Raw genomic sequence first — 19,456 nt, 5'->3', positions numbered from 1 at the left:
GCTGCAGGAAGCGCGAAGGAGCGCGGGCTGTCCAGGGCAAAGCTGGGCGGCAGCCCGCGCTTGCCACGTCAGCGGGAAGTCATTTCGGCCCCTCAAGGCATTTCACTTATTTCGGCCCTCCCGCGGTGCGAAGGGCCACAGGGCGCTGCCGGCGAGCCGCTGGAGGGCCAGGGGCCAGCCGCGCTGCCTCCACAGCTCAACTTCACCTGAGCCGTAGCGGCCCAGACGCGCCCCCGAGGGGCTGGGCAGCGCCGACTTGCGGGCCAGGGCCAGGGCCTACAGCGTCCCACAGGGCGCGGCAACGGTTGCCCGTCCTCCCCTCCCCCGCGGGCAGAGGGTGGGGGTGCCCTTCTGGCGGCTTGTACCTGTCTCGGAGGAGGCGGAGCCGTAGCCAGGGAGCCAGAGTGACAAAAGTTAACTCTGCAAAGTTTACAGGGGACCGTGGGTGGGAAAAGAAAGACGGAGAGGGGACGGTCGTTCCCGCCCCGCTGTCCGCAGCTGGGGATTCCCCGAGGAGGAGGCAGCAGCTGTGCTGCGGGGCTGCAGGGAACAGGGAGAAACAGCAGCCGCAGACTCTCCGCTCCCTTCTCCGCTGGGCGCCCCGTGCAGGCACTTGGAGGCCTGTTGAGGTGACCGGCTCCCGGGAAGGGGACGCGGCTACCTATTTTGGCCGCCTCCCAGGGCGTCCTCGCTGCCGGGGAGAAGCGGGCTGCCGGGATCGGGAGCTCCCGCGGCGGCAGGGGCTGCTGGCGGCCCCCGAGAGCCGCGCTCCCTGCGCTTGAGGAGACGGCGACTCCTTCGCCACCCGCGCTGTGGGACGCATCTTCCCTTCGCCGGCACCTCCTGCTCTTTCCTCCCCGCGACCAACCGCTCCCATGGCTCTAAGCAAAGGGCTGCGGCTGCTCTGGAAGCAGGAGCCGGGGCCGAGCGCTCTACTGGAGGCGCGCACTCGCCAGGACTGCCTGTTGCTGGAGGCCGGCACCGTGGCGGCGCTCAGTAAGTGCCCCGGGCCGGGCCGGACCAGGCCGGGCGGCTTCCCGCGCCGTGCCTGTTGGGGGAGGCTGTGTCGTGGGAAGGTGGCGTGGCTGTGGGTATGCGCCTGGTGCCGCTGTGCTGTCTGTATGACTCGTGGTGCCAGCGATGGGGTGCCGGGAGGCACCGGTCAATGCACGGGAGGCACTTTTCCTTGTGGCTTGGAGAGAGGATGGGAAGAGCATAGACTTGGGCCCAGTGGAACACTGACTGGAGGAAACTAGCTCACCTCACTTTAAAACCCGGTCTCCAGTATAGTCCTCCAGACCTGCCCACTTGCCGCTGTAGAGTGACCCCCGGTACCCTGCCATGCGTGGAGGTTTAGCCAGCATCTCCTCCCTGTGCGACCCCAAGCCTGATCCCATGCGTGAACGGCTCTGTGTCCTGGATACCATTGTCCTCACCAGCAACCAGGGTGGAAGAAGCAGGAGAGGCCACCTGCATGTCTGGTCTCCGTGGGGTCTCAGCACAAGGCACTTTTACTGTACCGGACTTGTACTCTACAGCCTTGTATGAGCCTTACTGACCACAGCGGAGGGTTCACCTAAAGGGGCGGTGCCTCTTGAAAGTTCTTTCAGCTACGTCGGGTGCTGGCCACCAGTGTAGTCATCCACTTCAGAGATTGTTTTGAATGTATGACTTGAGAGTCACATCCTGTAAAGCACACCTGGCTTTTTGCTGTGATACCACACCTGCTCTTGTGTCCCTTCACCGGGGCAGTGGAAGTCATAAACTTCCTTAATGTTTCTCATCCTCTGTTTTGATAATTGCCACCCATGAGTTGGGGTAAATGAGGTATGTGCAAAAACTAGTGTAGGGGAACAGATTGTGCTCGTGCTGCGTTTTATATTATTTTTGCCTGTAATACTTACCTGTTCCTGTAGTCATGCCACTGTTCATGGTGTTACACTACTCCATATTCAAGCAGCTAAGAGGAAAAGGGATGCTAAAAAAGGTCTTCAGGTGGCAGTTGATTTTCATGAGAATAGTTCTGATAATGGAAAAAATACCATCTCCAGTGATAAAGATCTGCTAATGCCACACTGTGAGGTGTTTATTTTAATTTTTATTGTGATTTTATATTGTGTAATACTTTGAAGGCTCATTTTCTTGTTAAATTAAGTGGCAATAGTGTGTTACATTTCTCTGTTTTTTTGGGGGGAGGGATTTTTTGAACTGGTGAAATGAGAATTCTGTTAGTAATGAGCAGCATTTTATTTGCTTTCCCAGATTAAGAAACCAGTTACATTAAACCTTTTCATTGCTACCAGTGGGTTTTGATCTGTATTTCATTACTTTGATACAAATCTAAAGCATGTCCACTGCCTAAAGCCAATGTGCATGGGTAAAATCAAGAGACCAGTATTCATCTAGTGATTCCAAGCCATTTGTGTGACCAGTAGTTGGAATCTCAGTAATTAAGGGAATCATAATTTACAATAGCTTTTTCTCCCCCAGTGTTGCCATCTCCTCTTTGAATTACTATAGCTAAAAATGATTAGAGCTTTTATATAGTCTCTTTTAAAATGTATATTGGAAAAATTTTGAAGTATTGATCTGTAACATGGCTGGCATAAAAGCCTGTTCACCATGCCTTTTGAAAGTCCAATGTCACCTCTTGAGATAACTGTAATCATGTATGCCTTGGCATCCAGCCCACTCTGTGTTAATGCTATTGTCATTTCATTTCATTTGGTTTCTCTTTTCTTGCCTGTAGTTGGCTCCTTTATTACAGGAAATGCTAGTTTATCTAGCTGAGAGAGTTTAGTTTGTTTCTTACTTTTATGCAGCAAAGGACCAGAGAAAGGAGGGGGAAACTAGTGTAGAGTGTAGATTACAAGATTCATTGTCTATGTTAGGAAACTGTTAGCAGTTGTGAGGTATAAATTCTGCTTGATGGTTTACGTCTGTAGTGACAGCAAGTTTCTGCATTAATATATGTAATATGTGACAGAAAGCTTATAAACATAATGGTCTAGCTCTGGGGAGATGACCCAGGGACTAGTCTCTTATCTTTATGTTCTTAACTGCCTAAAGATCATAGCACTGGCCTATAGAGATCCAATGGTTTAGTCATGAGGCCTGTGGTGACAGGTTGGACTTGATGATCTTTGAGGTCTCTTCCAACCTTGGTGATTATGTGAATGGCTTTGAGTCTGATGTTCTTGTTCTTGGTTGTGAATTAAAGTATTCATATATATGTGCATGCAGCTCTGAAAACATAATCTTCCTCCCTAGAAATAGAATGTTTTCAATCTAATGCAGGAAGCCAGTGAACTGATTTTCCCCAATGCCACTTCCTGGCTTTATTTGTTGTGTTTTCAGGCAGAAATACCAATTTCTAGAAAATGTGTAAATATAATTGTGAAACTCTTTTCTGTAAGTCTGATCACAGACATCTTCTTCAAGAGCTCTTGAATGCTGAACTTGGAACTATGGTACCTTTCCACTCTCTCCCTCCAGTCACTGATGTTTCTGGGCACCATATGTGTGAGAGGTGTTGGTTCCTGTTGAAGTCTGGGGGATCAGCCCTAAGAAAGGATTGAATAAAGAAAACTATATGTCTGTCCAGTCTTGGTAGCCATTAAATGGAATTTGCAGCTTTTACAAGTAGGAAGGGGCATTTGCATAGGCCATGTGGAATATGTACTTGAGAGTGGTGTTTTTCTTTGGTTCTGAAACATTTTACACATGGGAAAAGACCACTCTGAGTTTGTTGTAGCTTGGTTTTGTTGAATTATGGTTTGTCTTCTGTTTCACAAGGGTTAAAATTCTGAACCAACATTCCAGTCATCTATAATTTATATCAGGAGTTTTTACATAATTGATACTAAGAAAAGTGCCTGAGGAACACAGTGTGCAGGTCTGTAAAGCTGTTATGAGCACAACACAGTTGTGGTAATGATTGCAGAGAGGTAGGTACTCAATTATGCTTAGTGGAAGGGAAGATTGCTAAAAGTATTCATGGAAAGCTTTAGTGCAGTTTGGTAATGACTGTGTGTATTCATTAGTATCTACAGTTGTTATTCAGTAGTAACCAAATGCACTGTATTTGCAAATTGGACTTTTTCTCTAAGGAGAAAACTTCTTGTGAGTTTCATTAACTTCTGTAGCAATATTGTGCATTAGCTATCTACATATGCATCTCAAGCCATCTGGCTTGAAAAAGGAAGGATTTTACATGGGAGCAGGGTATAGGTAAACATCTAGTCCTTGTCCTAGGTTTTCAAGCAGACCACTCTTACTGCCTCTGCAGTTTAGAGTTTTTATGAAAGCTACTGAAGAATAAAAACTCTGAGTTTGGAACACTTAACAGAGAAACTGCAAAATCATTTTTGTGTTACTAATTAGAAAAGTCCCATGTCTTTGGGCATATCCAGCTGCCCAGTGGTGTTGCTAAACCACTATTTCCCATATTGTTAAAACTTGTCAGATGTGGTTTATATGTTCCCCATTTGTCAACAATCCTTTAGAGTTTTGTAGCAGTTTTTAACTCTCTTCTTCATCTTGCAAAATCAGTAGTAGTATATCAGTTAGCTCTGTTCTCTCTCTAGTCTATCTCTCTCTGACTCTTGTGTCCTAGCGCTGTTCATGAATGCTCTGGGAGATGTTTCAGACTAGGTTTTGCTGGCAGTTATTTGAGGTTTCAATAATAAATGTGTAGAATTTGGAAATACTTCTTTTTAATAATAAGGTATGAACTTGGCTCAAGCCCTTTGCATTAATGTCTTTTTAAAGACACACTTCAGTTATGCTTTCTATGTATTGCTTTTTATAATGGTTTGGAGGGGTGGGGGTAGAATTCCTCATCCTTATCCCTCACCCCCTTCAAAAACCCCAAAAGATTGGCTGGAATATGTTGGAATCTGGCTTAGGACTTCCCAGTGCTGGAGGGATGCTGCCTGTATCTTTACTTTCACACTGGCAGGGCATGCAGCAATATGTGATGGCTGGAGGCTGTGAGAGGTGAAGGACTCATCCATCCAATCCTGAGGGCCCTTATGGAGGGTATGCAGCATTTGGGAGCTGCTGGATGGACCTCTGTTGCCAGAGACCCCTGCCTGACCTACGCATAATGGCAGTCATTACAGTGCACATCAGGAGTTTGAGCAACACAGAGGAGTATAATGGAACAGGAGTCTTCACATTCTGTCAGTACCTATAACAAATGGATTACTTTTTTTCTTCCCACACAAATTATGTATGCATGCACTAAAATATTCTGGCCCCTCCATTTGCATGACCCGTGGGCATAGCTTGTCTGTTTGGCTTGTTCCTTCCTTCTCAAACTATCCACAGGTGTGGTTTTAGAGCATGCTGTATCTTTAGAAAAGTGCATAGAAGTATCAAGGAAAGATCACTTTGCTGCTTTTTCGGTTTCTGAGTCTAAATTGCTCTGGGAAGCAAAATGAACCCTGGGATAAAGTACAGAGTCTGCCATGTGGTAGCAGTTACCAGCAAGTTGTTAGCCAGGAGTGGAAACACAGGCCAGACTCTTCCCAGAGCTTTGTGTTTGGAGCCTGCTCCTCCCTTCCAGCCAGCTCTCCTGGTACTGATGCTACTGTGTGGACCTGTTCTGTCAGATGGCCTGTCCAGTGGTATTTCTGTATCACTGTTGACAAACTGCAGCTGTTTGTGTGCTTGGAAAAGTCCTGTGCTGGAAGCTGATGTGTGTGTGTGATGCTGCTGGCTTGGCCTGGGAAACTGGTAGCTTCTGTACATGCCAGTGTCAGGTGCTTCTTGCTGTTAGTGGCAAGTTCTGTGTTGCTGATTTCCACACTGAAATAAATCCCATTATTTTGTATCATGCTCTTGCCAGATTCTGTAACAGTCAACATGCCAAGCTGTAATTGTGTTCTGAAGAATATCACCATGCTTTCAAGGTGTCTTTTAAATGTTTCCAAGTTGTGCCTATCCTGCAAGGTGGTGAGCTCCTGCATCAGCCTGAGCTCTGAATCTTTTGCTGTTTCTGTCATTCTCTATTTCTTCCAAAAGATGCAATGTTGGAAGCAAGAATTTTGCTTATGGTTTTTCCTTTGTATTTTAAAGGGAACAAGGATAAGCTTTTAAGGCAGAGAACAGATTTAATAAAAAAGCCAATTGTTGCTGCTATTTTTAACTTAGTGAAGAACCCATGGGAAGTGCAAGATCCCTTGTTTAACCTCTTTAGTTTTATTCTAGTTTTTAATTCATAAGGAAGGATTGTCAGGGAATCTTTTATAAAAAGTTAAACATTGTTATAGTCTGTCTAAACTATTTTTGCTGATTATTTTTATTTTGAAGTGACAAGAACTGAGCTTTCAGAGTCTCAGCTCTTAGGAGGTACTGGTACTGAATATTTAAATTGTGACCATCCAGAGGTTTAAGTTACCCAATAAAAATCCCTTTATCCTCTTTCTGTTGCTTGTGTTTTGATTCACTTGTGTGTGTGTGGTATTAATACTTTCTCCTGATTCACTCAGTGTCTCTAAGAAAGTGGAATAGACAAGTTCTGAGAGTCTGAGATCAAAAATAAAAATAACAAATTATCAAGTCTTCCTTATTTGTCATGGGTGCAAAAATTGAGACAAGTGTGGTATGACTTCCTTTGGGGATTGCTTCTGCTAAGGAATTGTGGAACCATCCTTCCTTTCGCTTCAAAAAGTCAGTGTTATATGGAATATTTATTTGCTTTCCCTGCTTCTCGCTGAGCTGCTTGCCTCTTGAGGTTTATAAAGAGAAGTCTGTTCTGTTCTTTCCTTTCTGTTCTCTCATCCATTGCAGGCAGTTCAATTTGTCCTTTATATGCCCAGAAAGTTCAATTTTGTTTTTTAGCTTTTCAAGTTGACTGGGAGCATAAGATTGTAAAGTATTAGCTAACCTCAAAATTACCATGTTGCTTGTTTTGCTGTGCTCAGGAAGTAAATAGACATTTGAGGGGCACAGCCTGTTTACCTCATGAGAAGTTAACCTTGTTCCTCATTCAGAAATACATACAAAGAGCAGACTTACTCAGAAAATACTTTGGTTTTACTTCAAATTGCAGCCAGTGAGAAGTTTGGGCCACGTTCTGGCTTATCATCTGAATATTGATTTTGTGCCCATTAAAGTCAGTTGTTGCAGAAATACACAAATCTAATATCAGCATCTGACTCAGTTAATTCTTAATTCACTAAAATCTAAGTTTAATTCAGCTTCAAATCAGCATCTGATATTATGTCTACATCAAAGTTTATTATCTGGTGTAAAAAAAATCCTGTTCTGTCTGAAACTAGACTGTGAGAATCTGGAAGCAGAAACCATTTCTTTTTGCACTTCAAGGAAAATTATATTATATTTTAACTTATGACCACAAAAATTACAATTTTATTCTTATTTTAGAATGGCATGCCTGTATAGTCCTTATTCTGAAACTGGTGTGGCCTCTGTACCTTACAGTAAGAGCATTATCTTTCCAAACAACCTGATTGTTAGTAGTGAGTGCCCTCCTTTCTTCTAGGGTGGTGCATGGGGAGGCTGTGCATTTCTGTCCCATCACTTTTTAATCACTGTTCTTACAGCAGTTTGTCCATACCTTTGTACTGTAGGGTTTTTTTACATGTAGTGTTGTTTTACTGATGTAGGCAGTAGAAGTCTGAACATTTTGTAAAGACTGAAAAAGTTTACTGGCTTTCACTTTTTGTTTCTCAGGTCCAGAAGAAAAGGATGCAATTAAAGGACAGTATGAAAAGCTGATGGAGGCTTATGGCTGTTTAGGAGAACTTCAGCTTAAATGTGGTAAGTGACTATTGGTATGACTTGAGATTATAAAACACCCAGACAGTACTAAAAGACAACAAGTGGCTTAAGCTGCCCAGTTCCTGAACTTATAAAAGTTAATTACACCTTGTTATGTACACTTGGAAAAGATCTGTTTCTTATATACTGTGCCAAAAGCATATCACTAACTGAATTTTGGACTTTTTCCTCACTTCTGTTTTGTCTGACATTCTTAGCTGTCTGAAGCTAATTGCCTTTTTTTTTTGCTTACCACATTTGTCCAAGGCAAGCTATGATTTCTTACTCTTTTTTTGAAAGATCATGTTTGAACACTGGTTAATTATGGTCATCTAAGACTGCAGTGCCACAAGTTGTTAGTCCTTACTATAATGCCCAGTTGCCTTTTATTGGGTAATTCATGTGGGTAAGATTTGCAGAAGCAGGACTTCAATTTCAGGCAGTATAGTAAGGGACTTTTTATTCTCATTGTTGTAAATTTCTGTATGGTTTGGGAATGTTGATTTTGCAAAGGACTTGCTATTATACTGCTTACAGGAATGTTAATGGAAATAACATGTTTTAGGAAAAGAACTGCAGTCTCTGATTTGGTGATAATAGTAGCTTGCACAGCAGACTTCAAATTCACTGATGAAAAATATGTATTAAAACAAAAAGCCCTGGTCCCATGGTCTTCTTACAGTACTTTTGACTTGGAGGGATGACAAGACTGTTTTCCACGTGACTTGGTCAAGGAATCTGCCAAAGGCTGTGGTGGTGTGAGCACTGATGTATTTAGACCAGTAGATGTAAGTGTATCTTTTTATAGCCTGCTTTTGTTTTTTCCCTTTTTTTGGCATTTTTATGACTTGAATAATATGACTTGAGGTTGATCTGAAGAGGTGACTCCAATCTGAAAGATTTCTGTGTTCCTATTTTAAACTGCAGGCCCATCTAGTCTTTAGAAATCAATGTGAGCTTTTTGTTTCTGTTTCTTGTGGAGATAATTAGGCAATTCTATGGAGATTAATATAAATTTGTTAGTATAATTAAACATGGAGGACTGGTGATTAGTTTTTCTTGGCACTTGGGCCTGTTTTTCTTCATAGTAGTCTCATGAATCTTGTTGTAATAGTAAAGGAATGTAGCTGTTGAATTTAAACTACAGATGATGGTAGTTTCTCTTATGTGATGGAAACTATAGCCAGATTTAGTCTTCATATTAAAAGCTGAATTATTTCAAATTACATGTGAAATCTTCTCTGCCTTATTTTTTTCTCCTTTATCCTTTTATTTCTTTGTTTCCTGTGTCCTTATTTTGTTTTGAGTAACACCTGTTTGGTGCCCTTGAAGTTTGAGGATTTCACTCTCTTGAGCTTTGTCACTGCACTTCAGCCTTGTTCTAGCATTAAATTACTTGGTACAGAGCTTCCATTAGAAGGGATTGTTAATATTTTTTCTTTTTTTTGGTAATTGGATAAAAGAGTTAGATACTGGAGACAAACTTGTAATTGTGACTGAGTGGAAAGACAGGAGGGTCATGCTGTAGTGGTAAGCAAAGATAAGCAAATATTTTATGCTGCTGAACATACTTTAAAAAGCAAAGATGACTGCATGTCTGTTATCTCACCATTCAAGTGGTAGCTCATATTTTTCACAGTCTCAGTTAGACCTTCTGTATTTTCCATCTTGCCTATAACTAAGTTCCATGCAAGCTGTTGCTTGCATCAAAGATTGACACTAGAAAGGAATGCAGTATAACTTTTGTCTCTTTTCTGTGTAACTGCAAACAAGGATGTAATTGGCCAGCTCTTCACCAAGTATCAGTGATCACATAGACTTTGTTCATGAGTTCACTATTTTTTCCAAACCTACAGACCATATGTACTAAATTAACTGAAAATATTTATGAAAGTACATTCCACTGGGATAATAAAAGAGTATGGTTGTAGAACAGAAGGGGAAACTTTTTTTCAAGACATGAAAAATGTTTCTGAGCACTTCAATTGACCTGTAAATATTGCTACTTAGGAATCAATAAATCACATGGCATGCCTGTCAAAGCAGATCTTGCCTTTCACGAGAAAGGAGATGAACTAAGTGAAACTGACTCACAGAGTTATTGTTTCCCACCAGTAATAGCATTCACTTCTATGTACTTATGTCTGTTAACATGACTCACTGAGTTCTTTTGCTTTATTTTGTGAGATGGATGGCGGCAGAATGAATTGTACAGTGTTTCTGAGCTGAATCTCAGCCAAGATTTCGCTGCCAAAGAAGATCTAGCAGTGGCAAATGCATCTCAGGCAAAGTGTTAAAAGAGCTGGCTTTGCCGTGTTTGGTTTAGCTTCCGATGTCAGGAGGGGGGCATATGTAATGGATTATTTTGATGCCAACACCACATAGGTGCTGTATTTGGGGAGGCATTCTGAATTCATTTGACTGTTTACACTCTTCCTCTCACATATATACAATGTGCAATTGAAAGGAAGAAGTTTCAAAGGAAAAAAACCCCAAAGTACTTGTTTTCTGTTCCTTTTGAACATTTGCTTATAATATATTTTTATTCAGAAGAGAAAGAAAGAGTATCTTTGACACTAAAATTGCTGTGTGAAAATCTTGAGCTATTTCTTTATTCTGCTCTAGATTTCCTCAGATACTTTCAGCTAGGAGGTTAGAATTGACTCCTCAGCTATGTTCTGTTGCTAATTCTGAGAGGCAAAAGTGTCCTGCAAGTAATTTTTCAGTGGACTATAAAGTGAAGTGGAGGTATGTGTGGAGTGGAGATGGAGCAGACAATGGCATGACTGTGTTGGAATGGAGAAAGAGCAAATACTGGAGCAGATTAATTTTTAAAAGGAAAAGGCAGTTGCCAGTGTATGCAGCATGGGCAACAAACAGGAGGAGCTGGAAGCTACCCTGCTGCAGGAAAGCTGCAACATAGTGGCAATTATGGAAACTTGGTGAGATGAATCCTAGGACTGGAGCGTGGCAATCGATGGCTACAGGCTGTTCAGAAGGGACCAGGAGGGGAAGAAAGGGTGGAGATGTTGCCCTTTATGTAAAGAAGAGAATGGAGTGTGAAGAGTTGTCGCTGAAGAATAGCCATGAGCAGGTTGAAAGCTTAAGGGTAGGTATTGGGGATAAGGAAACAAAGGCAGCCCTGTGGTAGGAGTCTGCTACAAACCACCTGAACAAGCTGAACCTGTTGATGAAGCCTTCTTACTCCAGCTTGAGGAGGCATGGAGATCACAGGCTCTCATCCTTCTGTGGGATTTTAACCACCCTGACATGTGTTGGAAAAGCAGCACAGATAGCTGTAGGCAATCCAGGAGGCTCCTAGAATGCCTGGATGTCAACTTCTTAAGAAAGAAATTAACAGCCCTACATGAGGGGATGTGTTATAGACAGCGGGATCGAGACCACCATCAGCAAGTTTGCAGGTGACACCAGAGGGACCTGGACATGCTGGAGAGGTGGGCCCAGGTGAACCTTATGAGATTCAACAAGAGCAAGTGCAGGGTTCTGCACCTGGGCTGGAACAATCCTCACTATTAATACAGTCTGGGGGATGAGGCGATAGAAAGTAGCCCTGTGGAAAAGGACTTGGGAGTGCTGATGGACAAGAAGCTGGACATGGGCAAACTGTGTGCTTGCAGCCCAGAAGGCCAAACACATCCTGGGTTATGTCAAAAGATACATGGCCAGCAGATCCAGAGAGGTGATTCTGCAGTGCAGTACTCCCTCAATATAGAAAGGACACAGACCTGATGGAGAAGGTCCAGAGGAGGGCCACAAAAATGATCAAGGAGTTGGAGCACCTCTGCTACGAAGTCAGGCTGAGGAAGCTGGGGTTGTTCAGTCTGGAAAGGAGGAGGCTCCGAGGAGACCTAATAGCAGCCTTCCAGTACCTGAAGGGGGCTTACAAGAAGGATGGAGAGAGGCTGTTCACAAAAGCCTGCAGTGATAGGATGAGGGGCAATGGCTTCAAACTAGAGAAGAGCAGATTTAGATTGGATATTAGGAGCAGGTACTTTACTATGAGGTACTTTACTATGAAGACTGGAACAGGTTGCCCAGGGAGGTGGTTGGGGCCCCATCCCTGGAGATATTCAAAGTGAGGCTGGGCAGCCTGATCTAGTTGAGGATGCCTGTGCTTACTGCAGAGGGGGTTGGACTAGATGAACTTCAGAGGTCCCTTCCAACCCAGACCATTCTGTGATTCTATGATAGAAATATTTGCAATTTAGAACGAGAAAATAAGAACTGAATATTGCTTCCTTTTCATTGCAATTCATAGTAGGCACCACTGAAGTCATCCTCTAAATTGCAGGGGAAACAATTGCCTTGAGTCATGTAGTCAAGTTAAACACAGAAACTGCAGCTTATTATTGTAGGGTGTGACGTACCAGAACTGTGTTTCCTGTTCAACTTGGATTAAGGCAGTTGGTTTCACAGGAACTTCTGAAAATATGGATGCAAGTAATTTTTGTCTTGTTTCTATGCAAAATATTCTCCATCCTCTGCCTCCCTTGTGCAACCAGATGAAAGGGCATTAGGCATGTGTCGTTGTGAGCAAAATATCTCTTGCGTTTCTTCGAAAGTGTTATTTCTAGACAGTTCTGGTGATTTATAGCTGTAATGGGGCACAGTAATGACCTTGGGCACAACACATGAACATTTATTCCCATCTACCTGATGTCAAAACTTGGTCCATAAGCTTTGAAAGATTTCCCCCCCCGCCCCCAGTGTATATGAGCCTTGCTTTTTCATGGGTGCGTTGCTGTGGAAAGCAAGGAACACTACTACTTGCTCTGAAATGATTTCAAAGGTTTCTTCAGAACATTCCAGATTGCATCCCAAGGAAACATGGGGCATTTATAAGATCTTCTTGAACTGCAGTTCTTTTGTTGATAAATCACTTCCATCTATGTGTAAAGTTTAGAAAGGCCAATATGAAGCAGGATTGTACATTGAACTACTTGTAAAAGTTAATGGGGGGGAAAAAAAAGTTTGTTTTTTGAGATGGGAGGCCTGGTAAATTGTCCACAGCTGATGTAGTTATTGGTACAAAGAGAAATATATGAGCCAGACCTGGAGCCTTGATCACAGGAAAAACTATTCCTTCCTTTAGAGTTTCTTTTTATTTGCTTTACTGCTGATCCTGTTGGTCTTGCGCCTTGTGGCTGTCAGCTGAATATAACCTACTTCCTGCTACCATGCTGCACATGAAATCAAGAGAAAAGTCCCACTGCATTTGTGTTAATTAATTTTTTTAATGACTGTTTCAAGAAGTTATACTGGAGTTTGGCCTGTACCCTGCTCCAGGTGTGCAGGGAGCTCCTGAGAGCAGGGAACCTCTGGAGACTGGCTGCAATGGTAGTACTGACAGGGCCACTGCCTTTAGGGAACTAATTAGGTGTTAATTCTCCCTTTGATCTTGAGGATGCATTGCCAGCGTTTTAAAACCTAGCTTCCTGATTTGTTTGAGCTTACCGTTAAGGGATGATTGCCCATTTCATGGCTTTAGTATTTTTGTCCATGCTGCTGTTGATGTTCTAGACAGAAGAAACGTAAATGCCTTGAATAATGTTTAGCTCCCTTCAAAGGTTGTAACCCCATAACATACTTCTTGATCATGCTGGCAGGTGGATTTGACTTGACTATGTGATGTATTTTTTATTGTAATTGGTGTTAGTCTGGTACTTCAGGTGCTACTTGCATAAAAACAGTTTCACTGGAAACTTAGAAGTATCAGTGTTTTTAATGTAATTGCAGAGCTGGAAATGGTGGTTAGCTGCAATTCTGAAAAGTTAAGGCTTGCAGGGGATTAATGGAGTAGTCTTGATTGTTTTAAGAGGAAATACTGTCTAGTTTTAAGGAATGTCTGGGTGTTTCAATTTGATCTGTTTTATTAAAGTTGTGGTATTTTCAGTTTGCTCAGCAAAAGCTATTTCATTTTGAAAAATCTTGTCTTTCTTGTGCCATGGCTTCACAAATCCACCTACCATAAGAAATTTACATAGAATACATAGAATAAACCAGGTTGGAAGAGACCTTCAAGATTATCGCGTCCAACCCATAAACCAATCCAACACCGCCCAAGCAACTAACCCATGGCACCAAGCACCCCATCAAGTCTTCTCCTGAAAACCTCCAATGATGGCAACTCCACCGCCTCCCCAGGCAGCCCATTCCAATGGGCAATCACTCTTTCTGTATAGAACTTTTTCCTAACATCTAGCCTGAACCTCCCCTGGCACAGCCTGAGACTGTGTCCTCTTGTTCTGGTACTGGCCGCCTGGGAGAAGAGACCAACATCCGTCTGTCTACAACCTCCCTTCAGGTAGTTGTAGAGAGTAATAAGGTCACCCCTGAGTCTCCTCTTCTCCAGGCTAAGCAACCCCAGCTCCCTCAGCCTCTCCTCGTGGGGCTTATGTTCCAAACCCCTCACCAACTTTGTTGCTCTTCTCTGGACTCGTTCCAGCTTTTTTTGTTCTTATGTGTTTGGTTTGGGGTTTTGACTTTGTTTTCCTGTTTTTTTGGGGTGTGTGTGTGGGGTAAGCCAGGAATTCAAATTCTTGCATTCTTTTGTGAGACTTACTGGATAATAAAACTGAATTGTTCAGGAACGAAGAGAATTATTTCAGCAAATTCTTGTCAGCTAAGAATGTTATTTTGCTTGAAATGAATGAGCAAAAGCCAAATAACTTAGTGTCTGCAATTTATAGAAAGTTGAGAAAGTTGATTTTAATTTTGCTTTTTATAAAAATTACTTCAATAGCAGCATCTATTCTGATTGAAGCAATTGAAGAGATTGCTACTGTTAAATTTAAGTGCTTTCAGATAGGGTCGTGGTTGGTACAGCTGTTTTCATGTTAAGTATCTGTTTTCAAAGGGAAAGATTATGGCTTGTTGACATTTACATACCAGAAAAGAAACAATGCTGACTTTTAAAAGTTTAGATTTTGAATTAAATGCACTGATTTTTTGCTCTAATATATCCACAATAATAGTCAGACTTTCAGTGACTGGGCAAATAAGCAGAAGCATTTCCCTGTTAAATTTCTGCCATACTGGGTACTATTTGGATATGTAATATTTTAGTCCTTGGAATAATGTTTTCAATCTGACAAAATGCCTAAGTGAAAGTATGAGTGGAGATAGAACAATTATCATTTCCATCACAAACCTGTAGTTATCAATATGTTTAAAAATATTGGCAGCCTTGGTTGAGGACAAACAAACAGTGTGAGAAAAAAGGTGTGGGATTTAAAGAAGAGATTCCCAGCCCCTGGGAATGTTGCTGGCAAAGAAGGGAAGACCGGGAAAGTTTTGTTTCACTGTGTATAGCTGCATGGCTTAGACCTTACAGATAAATAGTGGAATATGTTTTGGTAGCATTAATTTTGCTGCATGAGGTTCTAAAAGGGTGAAAGACTGATGGGAGCCTTACTTCTACTGAGGATCCTGGCTGTATCTTTGCAGTGAGTAAAAGTGGGTGGGGCACAGGCTTGGACACTGTTAATAAGATGCTGTGATTAGTTTTCTCCTTGTTCCTCCTGCAGACAGTGCAGTGACAGCCAGAGCTGATTCTCAGGGACACTGTCCAAAATACTGTCTTGGAAACCAAGAGACAGTGTTGTGACCTTTTTCCAAGGCACAGAGTCACAGAGATTTGTGTTAAGCTGAGGCTCTGGTGTTGTAGGGTTTCTGTATCTGGCTGTTTTGTAGTGTATCCCTTGTGATGTAAGCAAATCTGAAGATCACCTCAGCTCACAGGGCAGTCTAGGAGGACAAAGTGGTAAACAAGATAAGTTTATTGTAGCTTTAATATATTTGTTTCATTTCTTCCCTTTTCTCCAACTTCCTGGGCTGTAAGTGCGAAACTCCTTTGCCAGCCTCTTCCTGTTCAAAGTCATCATGAAAAAGGAATGAAGGCTGCTCCATAATTTGGAGAAAAGAGACTTACTCAGTGTGTATAGAATGATGAACAGTTTGTGTTGGAAGGGACCCTTAAAGATCATCTAGTCTAACTCCCCTGTGATGGGCAGGGACATCTTTCACTCAATTAGGTTGCTCAAAGCCCCATCCAGTGTTACTGTGAATGCTTCAAGGAACAGGGCATCCACAGCTTCTCTAGGCAACCTGTTTCGTTGTCTGTCCACCTTCATTGTAAAAAAATTCTTCTTTGTATCTAATCCTGAATCAACTTTCAGTTAAAATACGTTGCCTCCTATTCTGTCACTGCAGACCCTGATAAAAAGTCTCCCTCCCTCTTACAATTCCCCTTTATATATTGAAAGGTTACAATAAGATCTCCCCAAAGGCGTCATTTCTCTACGCTGGACAACATCAGCTTTCTTGTATGGGGTTACTGCACAGTGGCAGGAAAGAGTATTACAGCTTCAGAAAGCCATCAGTCTCATGCTTTGGGGTAGCTCCTCACCTGTGATTACTATTTTTGAGCTCATGATCTAGTGATCTGAGGAGGTAGAGATGCCCAACCTCTGCATGTGTAGATGTGTCTCCCATTTTGGGAATGAGTGGTTGAAAGGAGGAGGTAGTAAAAACAGTCAAGTCCCTGCTGCAAGATAGCACATTTCTAGAGAAGGCAAAACTCTGTAGTTTTGATTGGCTTTTCTGTCATGCTTTATTCCCACTTGTTGACTTATTTAATAAAGAATTGCTTTGTTTATATTCAGTTCTCTTCTGCTGGTTACAAACTCCTCAAAGGTCAGAACCACAAATAACAATCCCACTGTGGTTAAATTTTTTGGGGTTTTTTGGCTATTTTAATGTTAACTTCCTTGTCTGATCCCTTCTGAATGCTCTTCTGACCTTCTAGGTCACTGAAGCCCATGAAGCTTATGTTCTCTGTCTCGGCATCCCAGCCATCCTGCTTGCTTGATCAATTCTGTCACTTCTAGTTTTCTGTCCCTGAAGCATATTAATAGTGATTCTAGATACTGCTTCCGGATTCTCATGAAGTCCAGTTTGAGATGATCAGTTCTGCATGGTTTCACCAAAGTCACAGAAGCTATGAGTAATCCTGAGAGACAGCTGACTCCTCCTAAATCCTTCTAGAGGCTGTAAGACAGTATTTAGTCAGGTGTGAACTACCATGGTGGTAACTGATGTATCTCTTACTCTTAGTTCTTTGTAATTATGCATACTGCTGTGCAAAGGATGAATACACTGTCAGGTTTTGTGTATTTCTAACTCTCCAGTATTTCTAACTCTCCACTTTTTCATCTACAAAAAGTACAGATGTACTTGGAAACACTCAGTAGAACACAGCATACCTTTGTTACTGAAAGAAATGTGATGAACAGAGCTTTTTTTGTAAATACCACCTACAGTGACCTTTACACAAAACTAGCATCAGCAGAATGGAATGAATAAGATCTAATCTCCCACCTTGTCCTGCCATTCCAGTCCCATGTGCCTACACAAATATTCCATCCCTGCGGAAAATCACCCCTAACTCAAGTTGCTGTATGCAGCTTGTGAGCTGGAAGAAGGGACTCCCCTGCTGGTATGCCAGGGGAAAAAAAAAAAAGAAAAAAGTTGAGAGAGTGTCAGCCTGCATTGTTGGACAGCAGGCCACTGTGGGGGGTTGTAGGGTGATCTCGCCAAGTGTTCCCTTTTGCTGTCTGAAACCATACTGCCCTAGATTGTCGCTGTGCCCTTAGCTAATTACCTTGCTCTTGACAGGTCAGCGGTTGTTTCTGCTGTGCTAGAATACCAAATGTTGGCTCATTTCCATCTTTTCTTACTAGCTGGAGTGAATAAGATGACCTTGTCTTCATTAGAGGCCAATTTAAGTGAATCAAACAATTTCTTCCTATCGTAACCAGTGTTTTCAGGACAATGGTTCTGCTGTTTCTTATAATTTCAGAGAGGATGAGCGGAGGCTGAAATCCTGCTGTGTATGAGAGATCTGATTACAGTGGTGTTCTCAAGCTTCAGAATTTATCTTTTCGTATTGGGACCATGAATTTCATCTACTACATGATTTCACACTTTGTTCCACAGCTATGAGAGCAGGAATTCATTCAGTGATAGTTGAGGTTGCTGTTTAACCAAGTAGACTCTTTTGTGACATAAAAAGTAAAATCACAGTAAAATCTCAAGAATTGGTAGTGCTGAGACTTTCTGAATAGCTGAACACACCCAGCTTCAGCTGAAGCCAGTTAGAAATGTTAATGCTTTGTGCCTTTAAAATTTAGAAATCAGTTCAAAATTCCACAGTGAGGAATACACTTTATCTCATAAATGACCAGCCTTTTACCTTACCCTTCCATCAAACCCAGTGAAAACTGTATGTTCTCTAGGGTGGTGAAGTTTGAGTTTTGAGTAGTGTCCCAATACCAAGCTGATGGCACTTCACAAAGTGGGGAAGGTACATTCAGGTGCAGCAAAGGATGGGAGAATGTATGGCAGAATGTTACACAATTGCACTCACTTCCCTGCAGTCAAAAGGAATTCAGAAATGTGGCTGAACATAGTCTGTGGGTTTGCCTTTGTTCTCTTACGAAGCAAAGTTACTGGCCTCTGCTGGAGCCCTGTCAGCATTGCATGTGACAGGATTGATGCCAAAGGGCCTGGCCTGTGTCCACCTGTAACTCTTTCTCAACTATCTGTTGCCTTCTAGGTAACACTCGGCTGCACTTTCTGGTCCTGGTGACAGGCTGTACGTCAGTGGGAAAAATCCTGGACGCTGAAGTTTACAAAATTACTGCAACAGATTTCTGTCCTCTCCAGGAAGAAACCAAGGAAGAGGAACGTGTTACTGCCTTGAAGAAAATACTGAACTCTGGGATGTTCTATTTCTCCTGGCCTAATGCCGGCTCAAATTTTGACCTGACTGTGCGGGCTCAGAAGCAGGGTGATAACAGCTATGAGTCTGGTAACTCATTCTTCTGGTTAGTACCACATGTTATACCAAAGTCTTTTGTCTATTACCTGTATCTTACTGGTCAGTCATTCTCAGAGGAAAATGAACTTAAGTATTTTAAGTGCACTTTCTTTCACTTTATTTCACAGAATTGTCAGGGTTGGAAGGGACCTCAAAGATCATCCAGTTCCAACGGCCCTGCCATGGGCAGGGACACCTCACTCTAGATCAGGGTGCTCAGAGTCCCATCCAGCCTGGCCTTAAAAACCTCCAGGGATGGGGCACCGGCCTGGGCAACGTGTTCCAGTGTCTCACCACCCTCATGGTGAAGAACTTTCCTAACATCCAGTCTGAATCTACTCACTTCTAGTTTAGCTGCATTGCCTGTATTCCTGACATTTCCTGACTTCTTGAAAAGTCTCTTAGCAGCTTTCTTGTAGGCCCCCATTAAGATACTGGAAGGCCACAATAAGGTCTCCTCAGAGCCTTCTCTTCTACAGACTGAATAACCCCAACTCTCTTTGTCTCCATAGGAGAGGTCACATTTCATTGTTAATGTAATTTTACAGGGCATGTGGTCTTAATGCATTCATGGTAAACCTGGGTCAAACAAGTAACTTCTGTTTAATTAAAATTGATTTTATAGTGAAATGCAATTCTAATAACAAAATCTTGAGTTCTTAAGAAGGAAACACAAGATGCATTGCTCACATTACAGAAGCAGGTCTCTACATGTCATGGTTTCCCCTATAGTTCTTTCTAATAATTTGTTTTAAAAGTTATTTAATA

The 19,456-nt window shown here is 42.4% G+C and overlaps 1 protein-coding gene across 1 annotated transcript in view; it reads left to right on the top strand.

Annotated features, from left to right (window-relative positions):
• The first annotated feature begins 520 nt into the window (after positions 1-520).
• The window catches only part of SYNJ2 (synaptojanin 2), a 68,672-nt gene continuing 49,736 nt past the window's right edge, over positions 521-19,456 (top strand). The window contains exons 1-3 of the mRNA XM_009907186.2: positions 521-996; positions 7,702-7,788; positions 18,425-18,695. Coding sequence (XP_009905488.2) covers positions 876-996; positions 7,702-7,788; positions 18,425-18,695 — 479 coding nt within the window. The 5' untranslated portion in view covers positions 521-875. The remainder of the gene's footprint in view (positions 997-7,701; positions 7,789-18,424; positions 18,696-19,456) is intronic.

The sequence above is a fragment of the Dryobates pubescens genome, chromosome 6, assembly GCF_014839835.1.
Source record: "Dryobates pubescens isolate bDryPub1 chromosome 6, bDryPub1.pri, whole genome shotgun sequence".
Taxonomy (NCBI): Eukaryota; Metazoa; Chordata; class Aves; order Piciformes; family Picidae; genus Dryobates; species Dryobates pubescens.
Note: the sequence above shows the minus strand (reverse complement) of the source record. Positions and strands in the feature narration are given on the sequence as shown.